Source organism: Salvia splendens, chromosome 13 (genome assembly GCF_004379255.2).
Source record: "Salvia splendens isolate huo1 chromosome 13, SspV2, whole genome shotgun sequence".
Classification (NCBI taxonomy): Eukaryota; Viridiplantae; Streptophyta; class Magnoliopsida; order Lamiales; family Lamiaceae; genus Salvia; species Salvia splendens.
The window spans coordinates 9,626,196-9,643,338 of NC_056044.1; the positions used below are offsets into that span (position 1 = coordinate 9,626,196).

General features: G+C 38.7%; 3 protein-coding genes across 4 annotated transcripts; 2 read left to right on the forward strand and 1 right to left on the reverse strand.

The window, feature by feature from the left end:
* Nucleotides 1–2,483: 2,483 nt before the first annotated feature.
* On the forward strand, nucleotides 2,484–6,991 carry LOC121760006 (BRCA1-associated RING domain protein 1-like). The gene is made up of 13 exons (XM_042155606.1): nucleotides 2,484–2,737; nucleotides 2,851–2,904; nucleotides 2,982–3,040; nucleotides 3,158–3,253; nucleotides 3,343–3,587; nucleotides 3,731–4,048; nucleotides 4,203–4,303; nucleotides 4,811–4,997; nucleotides 5,100–5,209; nucleotides 5,676–5,766; nucleotides 5,912–6,077; nucleotides 6,172–6,290; nucleotides 6,432–6,991. Exons 1-13 carry the CDS (start codon nucleotides 2,649–2,651, stop codon nucleotides 6,774–6,776), a joined length of 1,980 nt encoding a protein of 659 aa, XP_042011540.1. The 5' UTR covers nucleotides 2,484–2,648; the 3' UTR covers nucleotides 6,777–6,991.
* Nucleotides 6,992–7,766: 775 nt separating this feature from the next.
* Nucleotides 7,767–11,128, forward strand: LOC121761961. 2 transcript variants are annotated; one of them, XM_042157677.1, is made up of 5 exons: nucleotides 7,767–8,509; nucleotides 8,839–9,005; nucleotides 9,407–9,510; nucleotides 9,634–10,753; nucleotides 10,835–11,128. In XM_042157677.1, exons 2-5 carry the CDS (start codon nucleotides 8,928–8,930, stop codon nucleotides 10,907–10,909), a joined length of 1,377 nt encoding a protein of 458 aa, XP_042013611.1. In that variant the 5' UTR covers nucleotides 7,767–8,509; nucleotides 8,839–8,927; the 3' UTR covers nucleotides 10,910–11,128. The 2 variants fall into 2 exon arrangements, with proteins under 2 accessions (XP_042013611.1, XP_042013610.1); XM_042157676.1 differs by lacking the exon at nucleotides 7,767–8,509 and having other exon boundaries at nucleotides 8,767–9,005.
* Nucleotides 11,120–16,945, reverse strand: LOC121761962 (protein PHOSPHATE STARVATION RESPONSE 1-like). Its single transcript, XM_042157678.1, has 8 exons — nucleotides 16,729–16,945; nucleotides 14,823–15,559; nucleotides 14,509–14,704; nucleotides 14,341–14,417; nucleotides 14,210–14,249; nucleotides 13,316–13,373; nucleotides 12,782–12,851; nucleotides 11,120–11,747 (listed from the first exon to the last, which is right to left on the reverse strand). The coding sequence occupies exons 2-8, from the start codon at nucleotides 15,480–15,482 to the stop codon at nucleotides 11,439–11,441; spliced, it is 1,410 nt and encodes a 469-aa protein (XP_042013612.1). The 5' UTR covers nucleotides 15,483–15,559; nucleotides 16,729–16,945; the 3' UTR covers nucleotides 11,120–11,438.
* Between the last annotated feature and the right edge of the window lie 198 nt (nucleotides 16,946–17,143).

Genomic DNA, 17,143 nt, shown 5'->3' on the forward strand with positions numbered 1-17,143 from the left:
TCTTTTATTTTTTTACTCTCATTTCATCCTCATTACACACACAAACATACATCTATTTTTCCCAAATCATCTTCATTTCCTCTCCAATTTTCATCTAACATCTCCAATTTTCATCACAAAATGTCCGGTGACGGAAACGAGGGCGGCTCCAGCGGGTTTGACATCAACGCGTTTGGCGACTACGTGGGCATGTACAATGTATTGGGTGGCTCGGGTTCCGGTTCGTCGACGCCGGGCACCCAAGACTCGTTGACGCCAGCGGGGTACCAACCACCCCATTTTGATGTGGATGCATACGCTCGTTCCTCCGCCCTGAGGTATTCGCAGGGATTATCCCAAATTAGGGAGGATTATCCGGATGAACCCACTCCGGAAGGAGGACGAGGCAGTGGAAGCTCTAGGGCATTCGACGCCGTGGAGGAAGAGGCGGAGGCGGCCGAGGAGGATGAGGATGTAGGCCGGCATCCGTACAGCCGCAAGGACACGATGGCTGTGTACAACGCCTGCATCAGCGTCTCGTACGATCCCATCGTCGGGAATCAACAAACCCGGAAGTGCTTCTGGGAAAATGTCACCAAGTCTTACAACGAGATTAAGCCGAAGGGGTCCCGCCGCCGCACATTGAAGATGCTCCGCGCTCACTTTAACCGAGTCGACAGAGAGGTCAAAAAATTATGCGGCATCTACAAGACTGAAGCAGCTCATTACTAAAGTGGAGCCATGGGAGCCGACATTCTGAGATCGGCTTTGCGAGTCTATTTCGACGATACTGACAAAGAATTCAAACATGTCGATGTTTGGGAGGTCGTCAAAGACGAGGTAGCACGGGCTCGACCTCGAAGCACACGAAGCACATGGCGGGTGGCCAATACTCGTCTAGTGGGGGCGGTTCAGGCAGCGCCGCACAAGAGATTTCCTCGCAGGAGGTTGAGGGCACGACGGACGATGCAGGGGGGTCCTCCCATGGGCACCGTCGGCTGCAAGGGACCAAGGCAGCTAGAGGGAGGAGGGGCCGAGGCGAATCAAGCCAAGCAGGCTCCCAAGGGCCACCCTCCTCCTTAATGTCCATGTACTTCACCGCCACGATGACGGACACTTCCCGCATGACGTCTGCCCAATTTCAAGCCTATCATGCCTACATTGTGTATCTGGCGGGACAACTTGGTATTCCGCCTCCACCGCCTCCGGGGGATGATTCGCCGGCGGAGTAGCTTTTATAATTTCTATAAAATTGTATTTTAAATTATGTCTTTTTTTTATTTATTATGCCACGAATTTAATTATGTATTTTTTTAGGATTTTAAGTTGTAATTTTTATTTTATTTAATGAAGTGTGTTTTTATTAATTGAATTTGTTGGAAATACAAATAAAAAATGAAATTGAATGAATAGCTAAGTGATGAGATGGTTAAAAGATTGAAGGTTGCAGGTTCTGTCTCTTAGTTAAGAGATGAAGTGAAAAGTACAGTGAGGTCCATGAATAGTTAAGAGATGAGATGGTTAAGGGACGGATAAGAGACAGCGTTGCGGATGACCTCATAGGACTTTGGGACTTGTCCCCTTCTTTTTCCAATTCCAATTTCATAATCATGGTAATGATGGTAAGAGGTTCATAAGTATACTCATTATGCAGCTCACAAGCGCAGCTTTAATCATGTAAGTATACTTATTTACATGAGTCTTGCTAAAATTCAACCCATGAGATAAATTACAAAATTTTAAACTTTGTAATTTAATTAGTGAATTTTAAACTTTGTGGTTAGATAGATTTTAACCAAAATTTGTGATTTAAATGATTATTTATCCTAGTAATAAAATATTTTATAATTCATAACTACAAGGTTAAATTTATGTAAATCCATAAAATTTGAATTTTTGTATTTTAGGGCATCATTAACGCTTGGGGCCGGGCCGCAAAAAGCGAGTCCCGGCCTGGGCGTTGCGTTGGATGAGCGGAAGTTGCGGCCTGGGCCGGTCCCGGGGTCGCAAACCCCCAAAAAATTAGTTTTTATTTTTTATATTTTTTTTTTTTGCCTATTTTTACCCATTTCTTCAACATTCTTCCACCAATGTCTACATTTCTATCCTCTAAATTATTTCAATATTTTTTCTAGGAATTGTAATTTTTATTTTCTAGGGCTTAATAAATTTTTTTTTCTAGGATTTGTAATTTTTTTTATAGGATTTGTAATTTTCTTTTTTCGACTGAATAATGTATTTTCCCAGCTTGAATTGTTCAACGTATTGCATCTACGGGTAAAATATGTTGAAGTTGTGAATACTGACATTTATTAGTTGCGGCCCGAGTTGGGGCCTGAAGGATTAGAGCAGTTGTGGTCTGGGACTCAAATTTAGGGGAATGATGACGTGGAGGGGACTTGGGGCCTGATTCCGGGCCATGGTTAATGATGCTATTAGGAGCCAATCTTTTTTAGAGACTAATTAAATGGAGTAGTAGATTGATGGCGGGCGGTCAGCGGGAGTTGAAAATTTCCAAAGGCAAGACCGCCGAGAAGCTGCTTTTCCCGCTTATTTTTGAATCCTCAATCCCCTTCGCCCATAAATTTCAACACCAATCCACCAATTTCCACTTCACCACTGCTGCTAAACCCTAAACAACCCTCCACCAGAAAAAACAAGGAATCGCAATGTCTGAGATTCAGAACGTCGCGAGGTCGCTTAATCCCTGCATCTTTCATCTCCACAAGCTTCGATTCGAGCTCAATTGCGCTTTATGGTAATTCACATTTCTCTCGATTTTCACCAATATTCATTCCTTTTTTGCCTAGATTCTATGTATTATTGTGCGTTTGAAAAATGAATCCTCACATTCCTCTTCTCTTCTTATAGTTTGAACATGCTTAACAAGCCGATCTTGCTCCCGTGCAATCACGTTTTCTGCAAGTGAGTTAACTGGCCCTGTTAATTTTTAGCCTCCTCTTACTTTTAGGATCCCTGATTTTACCCAATTATTCTTGCAGTTCATGTGTTGAATTTAGCAGCCATTGCCCCGCATGTCAGCAGCGTTTTACCAATCAAGGTGCTGTTTTTACTTTTTAATTTCAGTCAAGCAATGTCAAGTTCAGTCTCTAGCTGGTATTTCTGGTTTCATAACTGTAAACTCAACTGGTGGGTGATAAAAAACTTTTACTTGCAGAAATCAGACCAGCCTTTCACATGGAGAACATTGTGGCTATTTACAAAAATCTGGATGCTACTTTCAACTCTTCGATCTTGCCGCTTATATCTACTGGTAAGTAAATGTAATGAAAAGAGACAATTACTAGTTATAATGTTAAAAATAGTAAAATACTTACTTTATGTCGATTTGCGGTTCTGTAGATTCTAATATACCAGTTTCGAGATCTATCGTAACTGACCAAGTGACAAATAACCTTGGCGTGATGGCGTCTAAAACGAATGATAACTGCCCTGTCCCTGCTCCAAGTAGGATTAAGTCAGCTAAGTGTTCTGTATCAGAAGAATTAGATGTGAATCACGCTCTAGAAATTTGGCCTGGCAGCTCCCCTTCCTCTGTTGATACCAAACATGTAGATCAACATAGCAGTCCAGGTTCCAGAAATGCGGTGAGATTCAAGGCTTCATTTTCATCTTGACATGCTTTGTAAAGTCTGTTCTTCTGTGTTAAATAACACCAATCATTTGCTGGATTGATGTGATGACACATTATGCACTTGTTTTCTCTAATGTTTCATACCTCAATCTACAGGGTGCATGTAAAATTAGAGTTAACAGCTCTGCTGGAGATCAATTAGGCATAGTTTCTGGTGAGGCAGATACAAAAGGCACATATCATGCAAGGGAATCTAAGAGACAAAAAAAGCTAAATTATGGACCATCTGGTGCAGCTTTGCAAAGCCACACACACAGCCAGAATATAGTTTCTCATTCTGATGCTGCTGCTTCTAAGCTTGAGGACTGCAAATCCACAGAAGATGCTTCCATCATTTCTTCAACTGCACCCTGGGATGCATCAAATGTGGATGGATATATTTGTGCGCTTTGCCATTCTTCTAAGATAACAGAAGTAATTTTTACAAAGATTATGTTTTTAGTTCCCTTGATATGAAGTTGATCTATACTCTTCGTTAATGTTATTTTTATATTTCTGAAAGGTGCCAGCTTGTCACTGGGCTTTACTCTAGGTTTGACATATCTAATGTCTTGAATTGTTTTGGCAGGGAACTGGCCATATGCTGCACTATGCTGGCGGAAAGGAGGTAGCAAGAGAAGAAGCAGCTTACTCCAAGACAATTCCTGTCCATATTAAATGCATAGAATGGTATGGAATTTTCTTATACTAACCTTTAATTTTGCTTACATTTTGGTATTGGATCCTTATCTATGCAGGAGGAGCAACAACTGTGTGAACTTTACTCTTTTGAGCTAGTAATATGTCTGATAGTACAATATAAATATACCACTTAATAAAAAAATTTCATATTTTTTGGATGATCTGTAAAAATATGTCTTGCATTTTGGAAACTAATACTTTGATAAAGAAACTGTAGGAATAAAATTGACAATATAAATATTTCACTTGCTAGAAGTTTCAGTATATCTCGGCCAATATGTAAAAGTATGTATAACATAATCATTCTGGACTGCTATGGCTTCTGGCTTTTGTTTGAAGTTTCTTCATTTTTATTGCATATTTTAAAGGTTTGGGACATGCATTTCCTTGAGATGCTTGTCCATTTCATCAATATATGCCTGATAAAAAGTGCAATTATGCTCAAGCAGCCAAACCTTGAGTTCATTTATGTTGTTGAATTTTTTTTTATTACAGGGCCCCTCAGGTCTATTTTGTGAATGACACTATTTTGAATTTGGAGTCTGAATTAGCGCGAGCTTCTAAGCTCAAGTGCAGTGGTTGTGGGCTGAAGGGTGCAGCTTTGGGCTGCTTTGCAAAGTCCTGCCGTAGAAGCTATCATGTTCCTTGTGCTCTGGAGGTGCTAGGCTGCAGATGGGACTGTGTAAGCTGGCTATATTTTCCTAGTAATACTTATTTTGTTTGTCCTCTCAGTTAGTTTGATCCCCTCGGTCTGATCCCTTATAAACATGCTTGTGATGCACAGGGTGAATTTTTAATGCTTTGTCCAGCTCATAAATCAATTAAATTTCCAAGTGAAAAGTCCAACTCCAGAAAGCGTTCCATTGGAGAGAAGTGCTCTGTGCCCATTGAAATGTATGGAAGTTTCTTCATATTACTTATTCAGTATTGTAATTCATCATTTTATGGGAATATTAAACTCTTAGTTATAATAACAACTCACTGTTGGTTAATCTCTCTTGGTCCATAGCATCTAACATATCATTAACTTAATGTGTTCCCACTATAAGGTAAACATGTTTACTCTTTCCAGCAAATAGGAGATACTAAAGAAGGGTTTGTGTTAACTTGAATTATGTAAATAGTCCTCCTAAATACCATGTGTAGGTTTTCTATGAATGTTGTTTAACATTCTACTGAATAGCTGTTGCACAAGTGTGAGTGACCTTTGCTTAATCTAATGAGATTAGAAAGAATGTTAGGAGTTAAACAAATTTAAGTTGATTTTTATAAATTTCTTGATAGCACTGCACTGGCTGGGCTGGGAACGGTTGAAGAGGTAATGACCTGTTTATAATCTTCTATTGTTGTGCAAGTGCAGTACACCTGAACAGTTGAATATTTGCTCAACCTCCCTTAGTAGGCCTGAACAGTTGGTTCTATGTGGATCTGCTCTATCTTCGGAGGAGAAGGTTGGTTTCTGTTTTATGTTAATTTAGTAAAAACACGTCATTCATCATGTTTCACAGAGACTATTTCTTTTGCTTCACCTTTTATGAATATGCACATGATTTTGTTTCAGATGCTAATTTCCTGTTTTTTCTTCTTACATTCCAGTGTTTGGTGGCTAACTTAGCTAAAACTACTGGTGTTACTCTGTACAAGTTCTGGAACCCAAATGTCACGCATGTGATTGCAGCTACAGATTCAAACGGTGCATGTAGCAGAACTCTGAAAGTTCTCATGGCTATCTTAAATGGAAAATGGGTCCTCTCCATGGATTGTAAGCCTGGGAAACCTTGAAGTATAGCTTATCATATCATTAAGACTGTAAGCTTGGGGATTTACTTCCTGGTTTTTCCCCTTATTTCCCACAGGGGTTAAAGCTTGTGCCGAAGCAAATCATCCTGTTGATGAAGAACCTTATGAGGTTAACTTGGACAATCACGGGTTTCGTGATGGCCCAAGAACTGGCAGGTTGAGAGTATCAGAGAACGTAAGTTCACTTACTAAACCAGTGATGAATTCTTAATTGTTGAACATTTTACATTAAATATCTACACTTGATGGATATGGCATATTGATTGCTTGATATAATTTTCTTGACATGATCAGTGTGATATATTTTGTTGGACAGGGTCCGAAGCTTTTCCATGGATTGAGCTTTTACTTCAATGGCGAGTTTGTTCCGTCTTACAAGAATGATCTCTTAGGTTTAGTTAGAGCTGGTGGAGGCAACACTATTGAGAGCATGGAGGCTGCAGTTGCAGAAAGGCAAAGTCTTGAAGATTTTTCGACAACGTTAGTAGTTTACAATCACGATAACCCTCAAGGGTGTTCAGCAACGGAAGCAAGGTTTGTTTTGTCGAAGAGGGCAGCAGAAGCAGGGGATGTGGCGAAAAACATAGATGCTCGGTTCATTCCGCATACATGGATCTTGGAATCCATTGCTGCATGCCAAATCTTGCCATTTTCATCCTGATTAATTTTCCTTGTCCACATTCTATTATCACCAAAAATACACCAAATTTGGAAACCTATTACATTTGGGATATGAATATAACAAAATTATAGAAAGGCAGAATCTACATTCTACATTATGATGGTAGACATATCTGATTTTTGCACCTTGTGTGCAAAGGTTTGTAGTATATATCAATTAAATGCTTTGGGAATTAGTGAATTTTCTGAACTCCATTTCAATAGTTTCCATTTGAATAATTAAGGCATGCTACTTCTAGCACTATATAACTATAATCATGCAAACTAATGGTTATGCTACACAGTAAATTGAGTAATACACATAAGATACTGTTGATTTGCCTAAAATTCAAAATAAAGATAAAACTAAATTATTTTATGTTTTAAGTGGGATCCCACTATTATTGGTTTGCCGCGCCTCTATATTTAATTTATTTTTCGAGCATCTCCCGTTTTTTTCATTCAATCCTCTCTGTTCTTTTTTTAAAAAAATATAAATTAGAATAAACAGACTTTATTTTATTTAATGAAATGAGAATAAAAATAAAATATTCCATGTCTTTTCTATGTGCTCCTCACTATGTTGAATATCGTCAAATACCCGTGGACCAAATCTATTGCACTGATTTATTAAACGTTTAATAATCATAACAACTGCCTATTTCACCTTAGAAAATGATGAAATTGAATTGAATAATAAATACTCCCTCAGTATGTGATTGAGAATCCAGGATAATTATAGCGTACATACAAAATGTTTCAACTTAATACAAAAAGTATTAAGTTCACATAAAATGTTGAATTGATGTTCCAAATTAATACATTCCATCCAAATTCAAGTAACACCGTTACTTTTCTTATTTTTTCCATCCTATTATTTCCAAAAGTATAATTTTCTTTTATTAGAGCTAATTGAGAAGATTATGCAAGTAGCCAAACACTTGACAGAAGATATCTTTCATGCAAAGCCATTCCTTAATCTCCACAAACATCAAAATTCACACAGACACGCAAACACACCTTAATATACAGAGAAAATGACGTTCAAACATACCAATCATGTGTACGGCTCGTCGCCGTCGGCCCGGCGTAGTAGTGAAACGGCGTTCAAAGATCAAACGGTGAAATATGAAAAGAATCAAAAGAGAATACCAAAACAGGACACAATCCAAACATACATACATACATACCCCTCCTCCATCATCCCAGCTCCCCGCGCCAATTTGAAGAAACGCGACGCGAGGGGCTGCGCCATGTGGACGACAAAAACCCACGTCTGCATCTCCCTCAGCTCTTTCAATTTTTCAAGAATCCCCTCTTTATCAGCAGAAGTGGAGATTGCAGTCATGTTTGTCACAAATGCGCCGCTTTCCGACAAATACTGAGTGAAGAATCCGATCTTATGAATGGTGGACTAGCACGAAGCGGCCAGCTCTTCTCCGCCCACCCACCGCTTCCTTGACGAGCTCGACATCGCCTACGTCATCAAACACGCCGCCCTCTTCACCTCCACCATCATGAGCAAGCTCCTCGCCCGCCCCAACGTCAAGCTCTTCAACGCCGTCGCCGCTTTCTGATCTCATCGTCAAAGGCGGCAGAGTCGCCGGAGTTGTCACAAACTGGGCCCTCGTGTCGATGAACCACCGGCCCGGTTTGATATCTTCTTTTGATCAAACGGCTGGTTTGCAAGGAGGATTTTGAGATTGGAGAGAAGATGATGAAAAAATAAGAAAGGTAACGATGACACAGAAATTTGGATGGAATGTATTAATTTGGAATACTAATTAAACATTTTCTATGAAATATGTGAATTTTTATATTAAATTGAAATAACGATAAAATATTTTGTATGTATGATGCAATTATCTCACGAGAATCCTGATTTATTATTTCGGTATTTTTAACGAATTTAATAATCGAAAGGAATGAAATGATACAGGCTGTGACTGGCCAATCTCCAACGGTCACTTAAAAAATGATTAATATATTAAATGATAAAATCCAAAGCCCCTTCCAAAATCGACCGTTTCCACCACGGCCCTCACCTTTTTCCCTCTCTTCAGCTCTCTCTCTCTCTTGTAAGAGATGGAGACGCTCCTCCTCTCCTACCTCTGATCATTTCTACGCTTTTCCTGACTTTTTCTCTCCGAGAATGGGTTGTTTTCTTCGATGCTTCGGTGGTGACAAGGCTCAGAAACGCCACAAACATCGGGCCAGCCCTCACCGCCAAGTAACCACTCTTTCCTTCTCTCTCATTCACTTTTCGTGAAAATGTCTGCACAAATGCGATGGTTATTATTTTAATGTTGATGCTTCGCTAGGTTTTATGTGTTTTAGTAGTAGCTTTTGTTTGATCAGGTTTTAGATTGCCTTTCCTTTTCATACTCCGTTGATTTCGAGTATGCGATTTCAGTTAATCTAGATCGAGCTTCAGTAATTCTCCCCTAATTTCATCAGATTATCTATTTGCCTTTCCTAGAATTCAACTTGTTATTCATGCTTCTCTATTCTGTTAGCTTGTTCGATTCAGTTCAAGTTAGTGAATGAAGAAAAGTGTTTTCAGCGTTATACAGTTGTCTTTGTGTTGTTTTCTAGGCTGAAAAGTTCAATCCTGAATTTTGTTATGTGCAGAGAAACAGAACACAAAATGATCAGCTGGAAAACAAAATCACTGCACAACGGTCTGTGGCAGAAACTAACCCTGCTAACTTGCTCTTGGAGGTTTCGGAGTTGGGGTGAGCCTTCTTTGACCGGATTGGATACAATTACAGAATCATAATTCATCTTCTAGTATGGAGTATTTGATTTTCATGAAAAAAATGCGATATTCATGTTTTTCATTTTGCTTTGGAGTATAGGAATAAACCTGAGGTGGTGGAGCAAGGGAGCCAGGTCCCAAGCCCCAAGAAGAGTCCGAGCGCGAGTCCAAGGAAAAGAGTTACATTTAACTCAAATGTCAAGACATATGAGCATGTTCGAGTCCATGACAGCATTGAGTCCTTGCCAGGGGGTGTGGCTGAGGGAGAGAAGCAGGAAGATTTGAAATCACCAAGTCATTCACACTCACTATCTAAAGAGGATGATTCTGTTACATCCAGTGTTGCATCTTATCCTCCAAATCATAGGTATCATAATGCCAGAGAAAGTGACGATGAAGCTGAAGAGTATGGTGATAGCGATTTGGAGGATTTGGATAATGAAGATGACAATGGAGAGGATTACTACTCCGATGAAGAAACGAATGCTAGATTTCCTGGCCATCAAGTGTGGTCTGAACCTGTTGTAACTGCATCAGTGGAGTCGAGGACAGGAAGCTCTTCACCTCCAGCCACGAGGCAGGAAGTGGAGAGTGTGATGGTGAAAACTCAGCTGCCCGACGAGGAAGCCAAGGAATTTGGGTCAAGAACCAATGCCAGAGACAGAAGCGATTATATCAATTCAGTGCTCAACCCTGTTGAGAATATTACTCAATGGAAGGCTGCAAAGTCAAAAGGGACAGTTGTAGTGAAGCCACAGAAGGAGAACTTTGAGGCTCCTCATATGTCATTTAGCTCAGAGCCCATATATGGGCAGGCGCCCTCTAGTTTCAAGGCAAAGTCTCATCAATCGAAAAATGCAAATCAAGAAACATTGGTTGATGCAAGTCTTTCAAATTGGATAGGTACTCCTGAAGTTGCAACCTCCAAGAAGACTAGTTTTAGTGGCTTCGAGACGACCCCACAGACGACCACATCAGAAGGCTGCTGCACTTCTCCGATGAGCTTTGAAGATAGGCCAATATTAGGCGCATTGACAGTTGAAGAGCTGAGGCAAATCTCATCATCACCATCCCAGAGGAAGTCTCCTAGTCGAAGCCCTGATGAGATGCCCATTATAGGGAGTGTTGGTACCCACTGGAATGATTCGGGTTCAGCAAAGCATTCTGGTGCAGCCGCATCTTTTAAAGGCATACCAAACACAACCAGCAAGTACAGAGAGGTACCTTATAAATCTTCGAAAATAAAAGATATTTGCATTCATGGCGACCTCTTTTACTTAAATGTTATGTTATATGCACAGGATAGGACAGTTAATTGGCACTCCACTCCTTTCGAAACGAGATTGGATAGAGCTCTAAACAGAGGTGCTGCATGACAGCATGATCTTAATTCTATGGAAGCAAATCAAGTGTCTAGAACTTTTTCGGTCCTTTCGGTTCCCTTCCTCACGTCTGAGAAGTTAGTATTCTGTTTGGGAATGAATTCCTGTAGTGTTTTGTATGCATACTTAATTGATTTTTTTCTTCCATGAATTCGAGGTTGTAATACAAAGGCATTGCATATGTGAAATGGATTGATTGGTTTGTTTTGAGCACATAATAACTTACATTTCATTCCATCACTTCTACATTGTACTCTATAAGTAATTTATTGTTTCCAACATTTGTACATTGCTTCAACTAAAAATTAAGTTGGAGGGAGAAAAGTTGGCTTTATTTCCCTAGCTCGAATTCACAATGACCATATCTCAGGCACCCAAAAGTTCAACACTAAATCTTCGAGATTGGGAAACAAAAACCGTCGCCTCTGATCTGAGTTTCATTTAACAGATAAACTGAAAATCTCGCATCTTCTTGTGAGCTCTGCCAAGCCCCTACCTAGGACTGAGGCTGTGTTGCTACTATCTAAGACGAGAGAGGGACTTCCTCGTCAACCTTTTTACGTTTTGTAGGTGGTGAGCTGGGCACACCTTCAGGTGCTTTTTGCTTCTCGCCTGCCATCTGAGAAGTTTCTACTGATCTTTTAGCTGGCTCACCTTCTGAAACCTTGTTTTCAGCTTCTACGGCTGAACTATCTTTCAACTCTTTCAAAGCATTCTCGCTGCTCGATGAAGCCCCCTTGAGCAAGTCTGTGCCTGACTTGCACTGCTTCTCAAACATCATCTGAAGATATTTTCCCTGTTCTTCTATCCGAAGCTGTAAATTTCTTTGAATCTGTTCAGTAGAGGTGAAGAATCAGATATTATGTCAAAAGCCTGGTATATTGCCTATCGTCTCCTCCCAAACAGGAAGCTATAATTAAGTAAAACAACAAATCGCATCTTGTGAATTTATGGTTTACTTATGCTCTAGCTCTTAATGAAATGAGATGCTACAGGGAAAGACATGATTTAAAGAAAATATAGAAGAAAAAAAGTCCAATCCAGCAAAAAAAAGCACACTAGTTAACTGGACACATATTAAGAAATGATAGTAGATGTGGTGAAGAAGATGTGGTGAAGAAGATATGGTTAACATATCTTACTGAAATGAGATGCTACAGGGAAAGACATGATTTAAAGAAAATATAGAAGAAAAAAAGTCCAATCCAGCAAAGAAAAGCACACTAGTTAACTGGACACGTATTAAGAAATGATAGTTGATGTGGTGAACAAGATATGGTTAACATATTTTGTCTCTCTAAGGCAACTTTGTCTAATTTTAGTGGAGAATAATGCAATATAGGCAAATTGTCGGATATGCTGTCATTTCTCCACCAGAATAAGAGTTGGTGTTTTATAATTGCCTCTAATCAATATTGCAAAATTTATGAAAACATAATGTAATTCGGTGATTTTTAAGGCTTTAACCCTATAAAATGTATACTTTTTGTCACCTATCATTTTCCAAGTATCCATTATGCCGTCAATTGGCTGATGTGGCTTGTAGAAATAGAAGATCAATGATAATAGTATATGGTTTCTCTTTGTTAGATGGACAATAATAGTACATGTCTATCTCTGGGGTGTTATTCACTATCCTATATTCATGGTAATAGCAAGATTATGTTTCTAGTTTGAGGCATGCACATTTTTGTTTTCACATGAATCAGAACAGTAAACCACCAGATTAATCAGTGACTGACTTGAATAGAATCAGTGGATAATCCATGCATCTCAACTCTCCATGACATGCATGACTGGCTAAGAGCACCAAGTTTAGTAGATCGCTGATGTTGAAAAGACCTACTAAAAGAATGATATTCATACCTCAAGTTGTTCATGAAGTCGCTTTTGGACTTCCATCTGTAATCGCAGTGCTTCAGTGATCTCAATACCCCTGTTTTTAATAACAAAGATGCATTACTATTAGCAACACAAACAAATGGCAAAGAAAGCTGCTAAAAGCCAGACAAAAAAATCAACTAATGCATTTTTTTTTCAGGATTACACATTTTAAAGATGCCTTCCTAGTTCAAGCATTCATTCTTTAACAATTTGTATACTGCATAATATGAACAGTCCATACAATCAAATAATAAAACAGTATGTGGAAGACCTGGGTATATTTTTACAAGAAAGGAGCAGAGACAATGAGATCGAAAGCTATTTGAAAGCTTTTATGTTGTTCATATTATGATTAGCAGCCATACTTGGTCATACTTATGTATTAATTCAATTCTGTCAGTGCCAACTCCACTTAAACCAGGGCATCCAGACAGGATGGAGTTATAGAGTTAATCACACCCACTACAATTAACTCCAGCTAAGTACATTTATAAAACCATGATTTCACCAACTCACGTTTTTAAGTCCAGGGATGAAAAATCTTCAATGGAGGGAGGTTTCCTCTCCGAAGACTCTGAAAAATAAAACCATGGTACTTTCTTAGGCCCATGAGAAACTTATAGAACAACTCAGAAGACAAAAGACAAAATACATACAGAGAAAAGAGTATAATCTAATTTTGGAGGTTGTTAATAGGTAAAACAAGATATTACAAGGTAAACTTTACAGCCTTAGGCAAATTCATTTTTCAGGAAGGAATGGAACCATGGTGGAGACTGAAAACATTGATGATGGCAGTAGGAATAAATAGTTACCAGGGGGTACATAAGCTGGAGAACATAAAAGCAACGTGCATTTATGATAATAAACAGAAATGGCTTCAATTGCAAATGGCATCTCGGATATACAATATCAGACAAAAAAGACTGGCAGAGGATCTAATAGGAGATAGAAAATTGGATATCTCCAATATTTTGAGGCAACAGAAAACATACAGTTATTTTCTACTATAGTGTACGGATGGAAATATTCTAATTACCCCATCTATCCCAAAATAAGTGATGCGTATTCCGTATTGGGATGGCCCAATCTAAGTGACACATTTCATCTTTTGGCAAAAGTTAACCCTTATTCTCTCCTCTCTCCCTAGTTTCTCATACTTTATTATCTCACTATTTAACTCACTAAACACCACTTTCTTAATTCCCGTGCCAAAATGATCTCGGGACAGAGAAGTAATGGATAAGCTAAAGAACGATTAATAGAAGAACCTAATCATTTGAATACCAAGAGCAACGGATATGCTCCCACAACAATGGAACAACTGAAAAGAATGATGGATGGAAGGAAAGATAGAAAAACAAGGAAATCATAGTATACATAAAAAAGTAGGGGAAATCTCATGTGCACCTTCTGTTGTCTCTGGTTTGTATCTAGCTGTTCGGTACTTCTGCAATTCATGAACCAGATTAAAGAAAAGAGTGAGAAGCCATTATGTATCCAGCTTCTGAGAAAGGCCATTACTACGGAAGAATACATACCTGTAGATGGCTTTTGACATGATAGATGGTCAAGCCTTCAACTTTCATTAGTTTGAGGACACCCTTGGGGGTAGCTCCTGTAGCAGTGATAAAATGATTCTGTAAGTGGCAAGAAATTGATTTTATATCAGATTAATTTGAAGCATTGAAACAAGAAGATGAAAGTACTTTCACTGCCACCAAGCTTGTTGACTGCTTCCACAAAGGTCTCATGAAGTTCTGGGGTCCAACGCATGCGTTGTTTTCCTGGAGCAGCATTAGAGGATGATTGAGCGCCACCAGTGCAAATTTCTCCAGGTGTACTGGGAACTTGTTGCGGTATATGAGGCTGCTGGTTGGAGACACTTGTGCATTGCTGCGAATGCTGATATGAACAAAACGTTATGAGATACCTATTATATAAGATTATTTTTTTATCAACTCTACTCAAAGAGGATAGATGATAACCATTACAGAAACAAGACAAAAAAAGTAAACTCCACCTTTGGTTCTGGTTCTGCAACACTTGCATCAGCAAGAAGCCCACTCCAATCAGCAGTTAAAGCATCATTATCAGTAATAAGCTGATCAGCCCAGTCTTGCCAATCATTGCCTTTACCTAGATCTTCATGAGGAATGGTGATGCCACTACTGTTACTTCCATACAACTGACTACTCTGGATTGTCGTACTCATTGGGAAATCAAGAAAATCAGGCAATGTATCCGTGCACCAAGACTCATTGCTTTCTCTGTTAAAATGACTAGATGCAGTGGATTGAAGAAGTTGAGAATCAACAGAATGTGGTAATTTAACTGATTTTCCACTACTTGATGATTGAGAAATGAAAGGGGATTGTGTAGTATGCTTTTCTAGTTGCTGTTGGACCGATGAGAAATGGAGATCAGTAGAAAACCCTGATGAAGAAGAAAATATATGTCCAACAGCCCCACTGTGGGAAGACAATGATGAAACAACAGCTGGAGGACGCTGCATCAGTTCCCTCTCTAAAGAAACCTGCTGCGGTTCAGAAAAACTTGGATAAGTCTCTTCCAGAACAGTTGAAGGAATAGGAAATGCAGCAGATAGAGATGCTGAGGCCCCAACACTACTAATTTGTCTTGGGCCTGATCTTTGAATAGGTAAAGCATGCTTTGTTTCCATTGCTGACTTGAGTGTAAACAACAGATACTTCTATGTAAGTTGTGACTTGTGAGCAAACAGCGCTTTTCTTAGGACACCTATTTATCATACACCACAAGAACACCTATCAGGATCATATATACACAAGTAGACATGCATATATGAAATGCTATAATTATAAAAACATAGACAAGTGTGAGTCAGGGACAATTTCAGCAATCCTAATTAACTCTGAACATGAAATGTGTGTACAGGTCAAGGAAGTAGAGAAACATAGAATACAAATTATAAAGCTTGGAGTACTTCTAATTCTAAACAATTACCCGATATTGATCAACCAATTTTGTAGGCAGCATACTAAAAGTTTGTGATTCAAGTATAACCTATCATCTAATTCTAGTTCTTCTAAGATCAATTTTTTGTGGAATATTCCCACAAGAGAAAAGCATCAATTTTTAGCTAATCGATTATAGTACGCGAAAACCTGAATATATTTTTAATACCTTAACAGTGAATGAAGGAAATCCATCTAATAATAATGCATGAAGTCGAGCAAGAAGAGCTCAAAGATAAGGCTACTTTTTCAACTGGAAGGACTGGTTACCTATAAACCAATATTTGTGTAATACTTACAAGTCCATAGACATATCCCAGGAAATTGTCCAAATTCCAAAAATATGTAATCTCTCCCCTTGATAGAAGACAATAAATTGCAGAATCAAACCATGCATCACCTATTACAGTAATCTAACAACTTACGCAATTCTAAAAGTAAGATAGATTCCAAAGTTTGGTTGCATAGTTTGTCTAATGTAGGTGCAAAATATACCCACTAGAAGGTAACATGTAAGTATTTGATAAGCAAGCAAATCCCGAGCCCTCTCTATTCGCTAAATAACTTACCCTGCACCATTACCATCGACGCACCACGAGCATCAGCATCTTTCACAGCAAAAAAGGAATGCCCCGACCCTAGTTCAGCTAAAATCAAATCCTATAAACTAAGCTCAGGAGTAATAAACTAGAGCTCCTAAAAATACCAGATGATAGAAATTAATCCCAATTTATTTTTATATTTTTGAAAAGAAATCAGCAACTACTCATGCTCAAACCATGAAAAAGAGGCAACAAAAGAAATTTACAGAACGCGAAGCGCGTGTGTGGATAAGATTCAAATATTCACTCGGTCATAGTCGAAACTTGATATAAATTGAAGCAAATCCAGCTAGAATGGAATCGATCAGGAGCAAAAGCATGAAGCTCTTACCTAGAATTCGAAAAAGAATCGAAATTGAGAATGTTACAGCAGCTCCATCAGGAATTATTGAGAAGAGAAATGAAAAATTGAAGCCACAATCCGGTGATATAAAGTAATAGGATGGACGCTGCCGTGCTTCTACTTGAAGAGAGAGAGGTTCGGTCGCCGGCGACGGCGAGTGGCGGAAAAGAATTTTTATAATTTGAGTTTGGATTTGGATTCTCTTACGATTATATTTTTATACTCATCTCCCCTACTTGTTTACTTGTGTCGTTTTCATTTTTTTTTCTTTTTAATGCTTAATTGTATCATCAAATTTAGTTTTTAATTCAAATTACGTTGGCCAAAAGATTAAAGATTTTTAGTATACAATTTATAAGTAATTGATTTTTTTTGTTTTATTATAGTAAATGATTAATTTTCA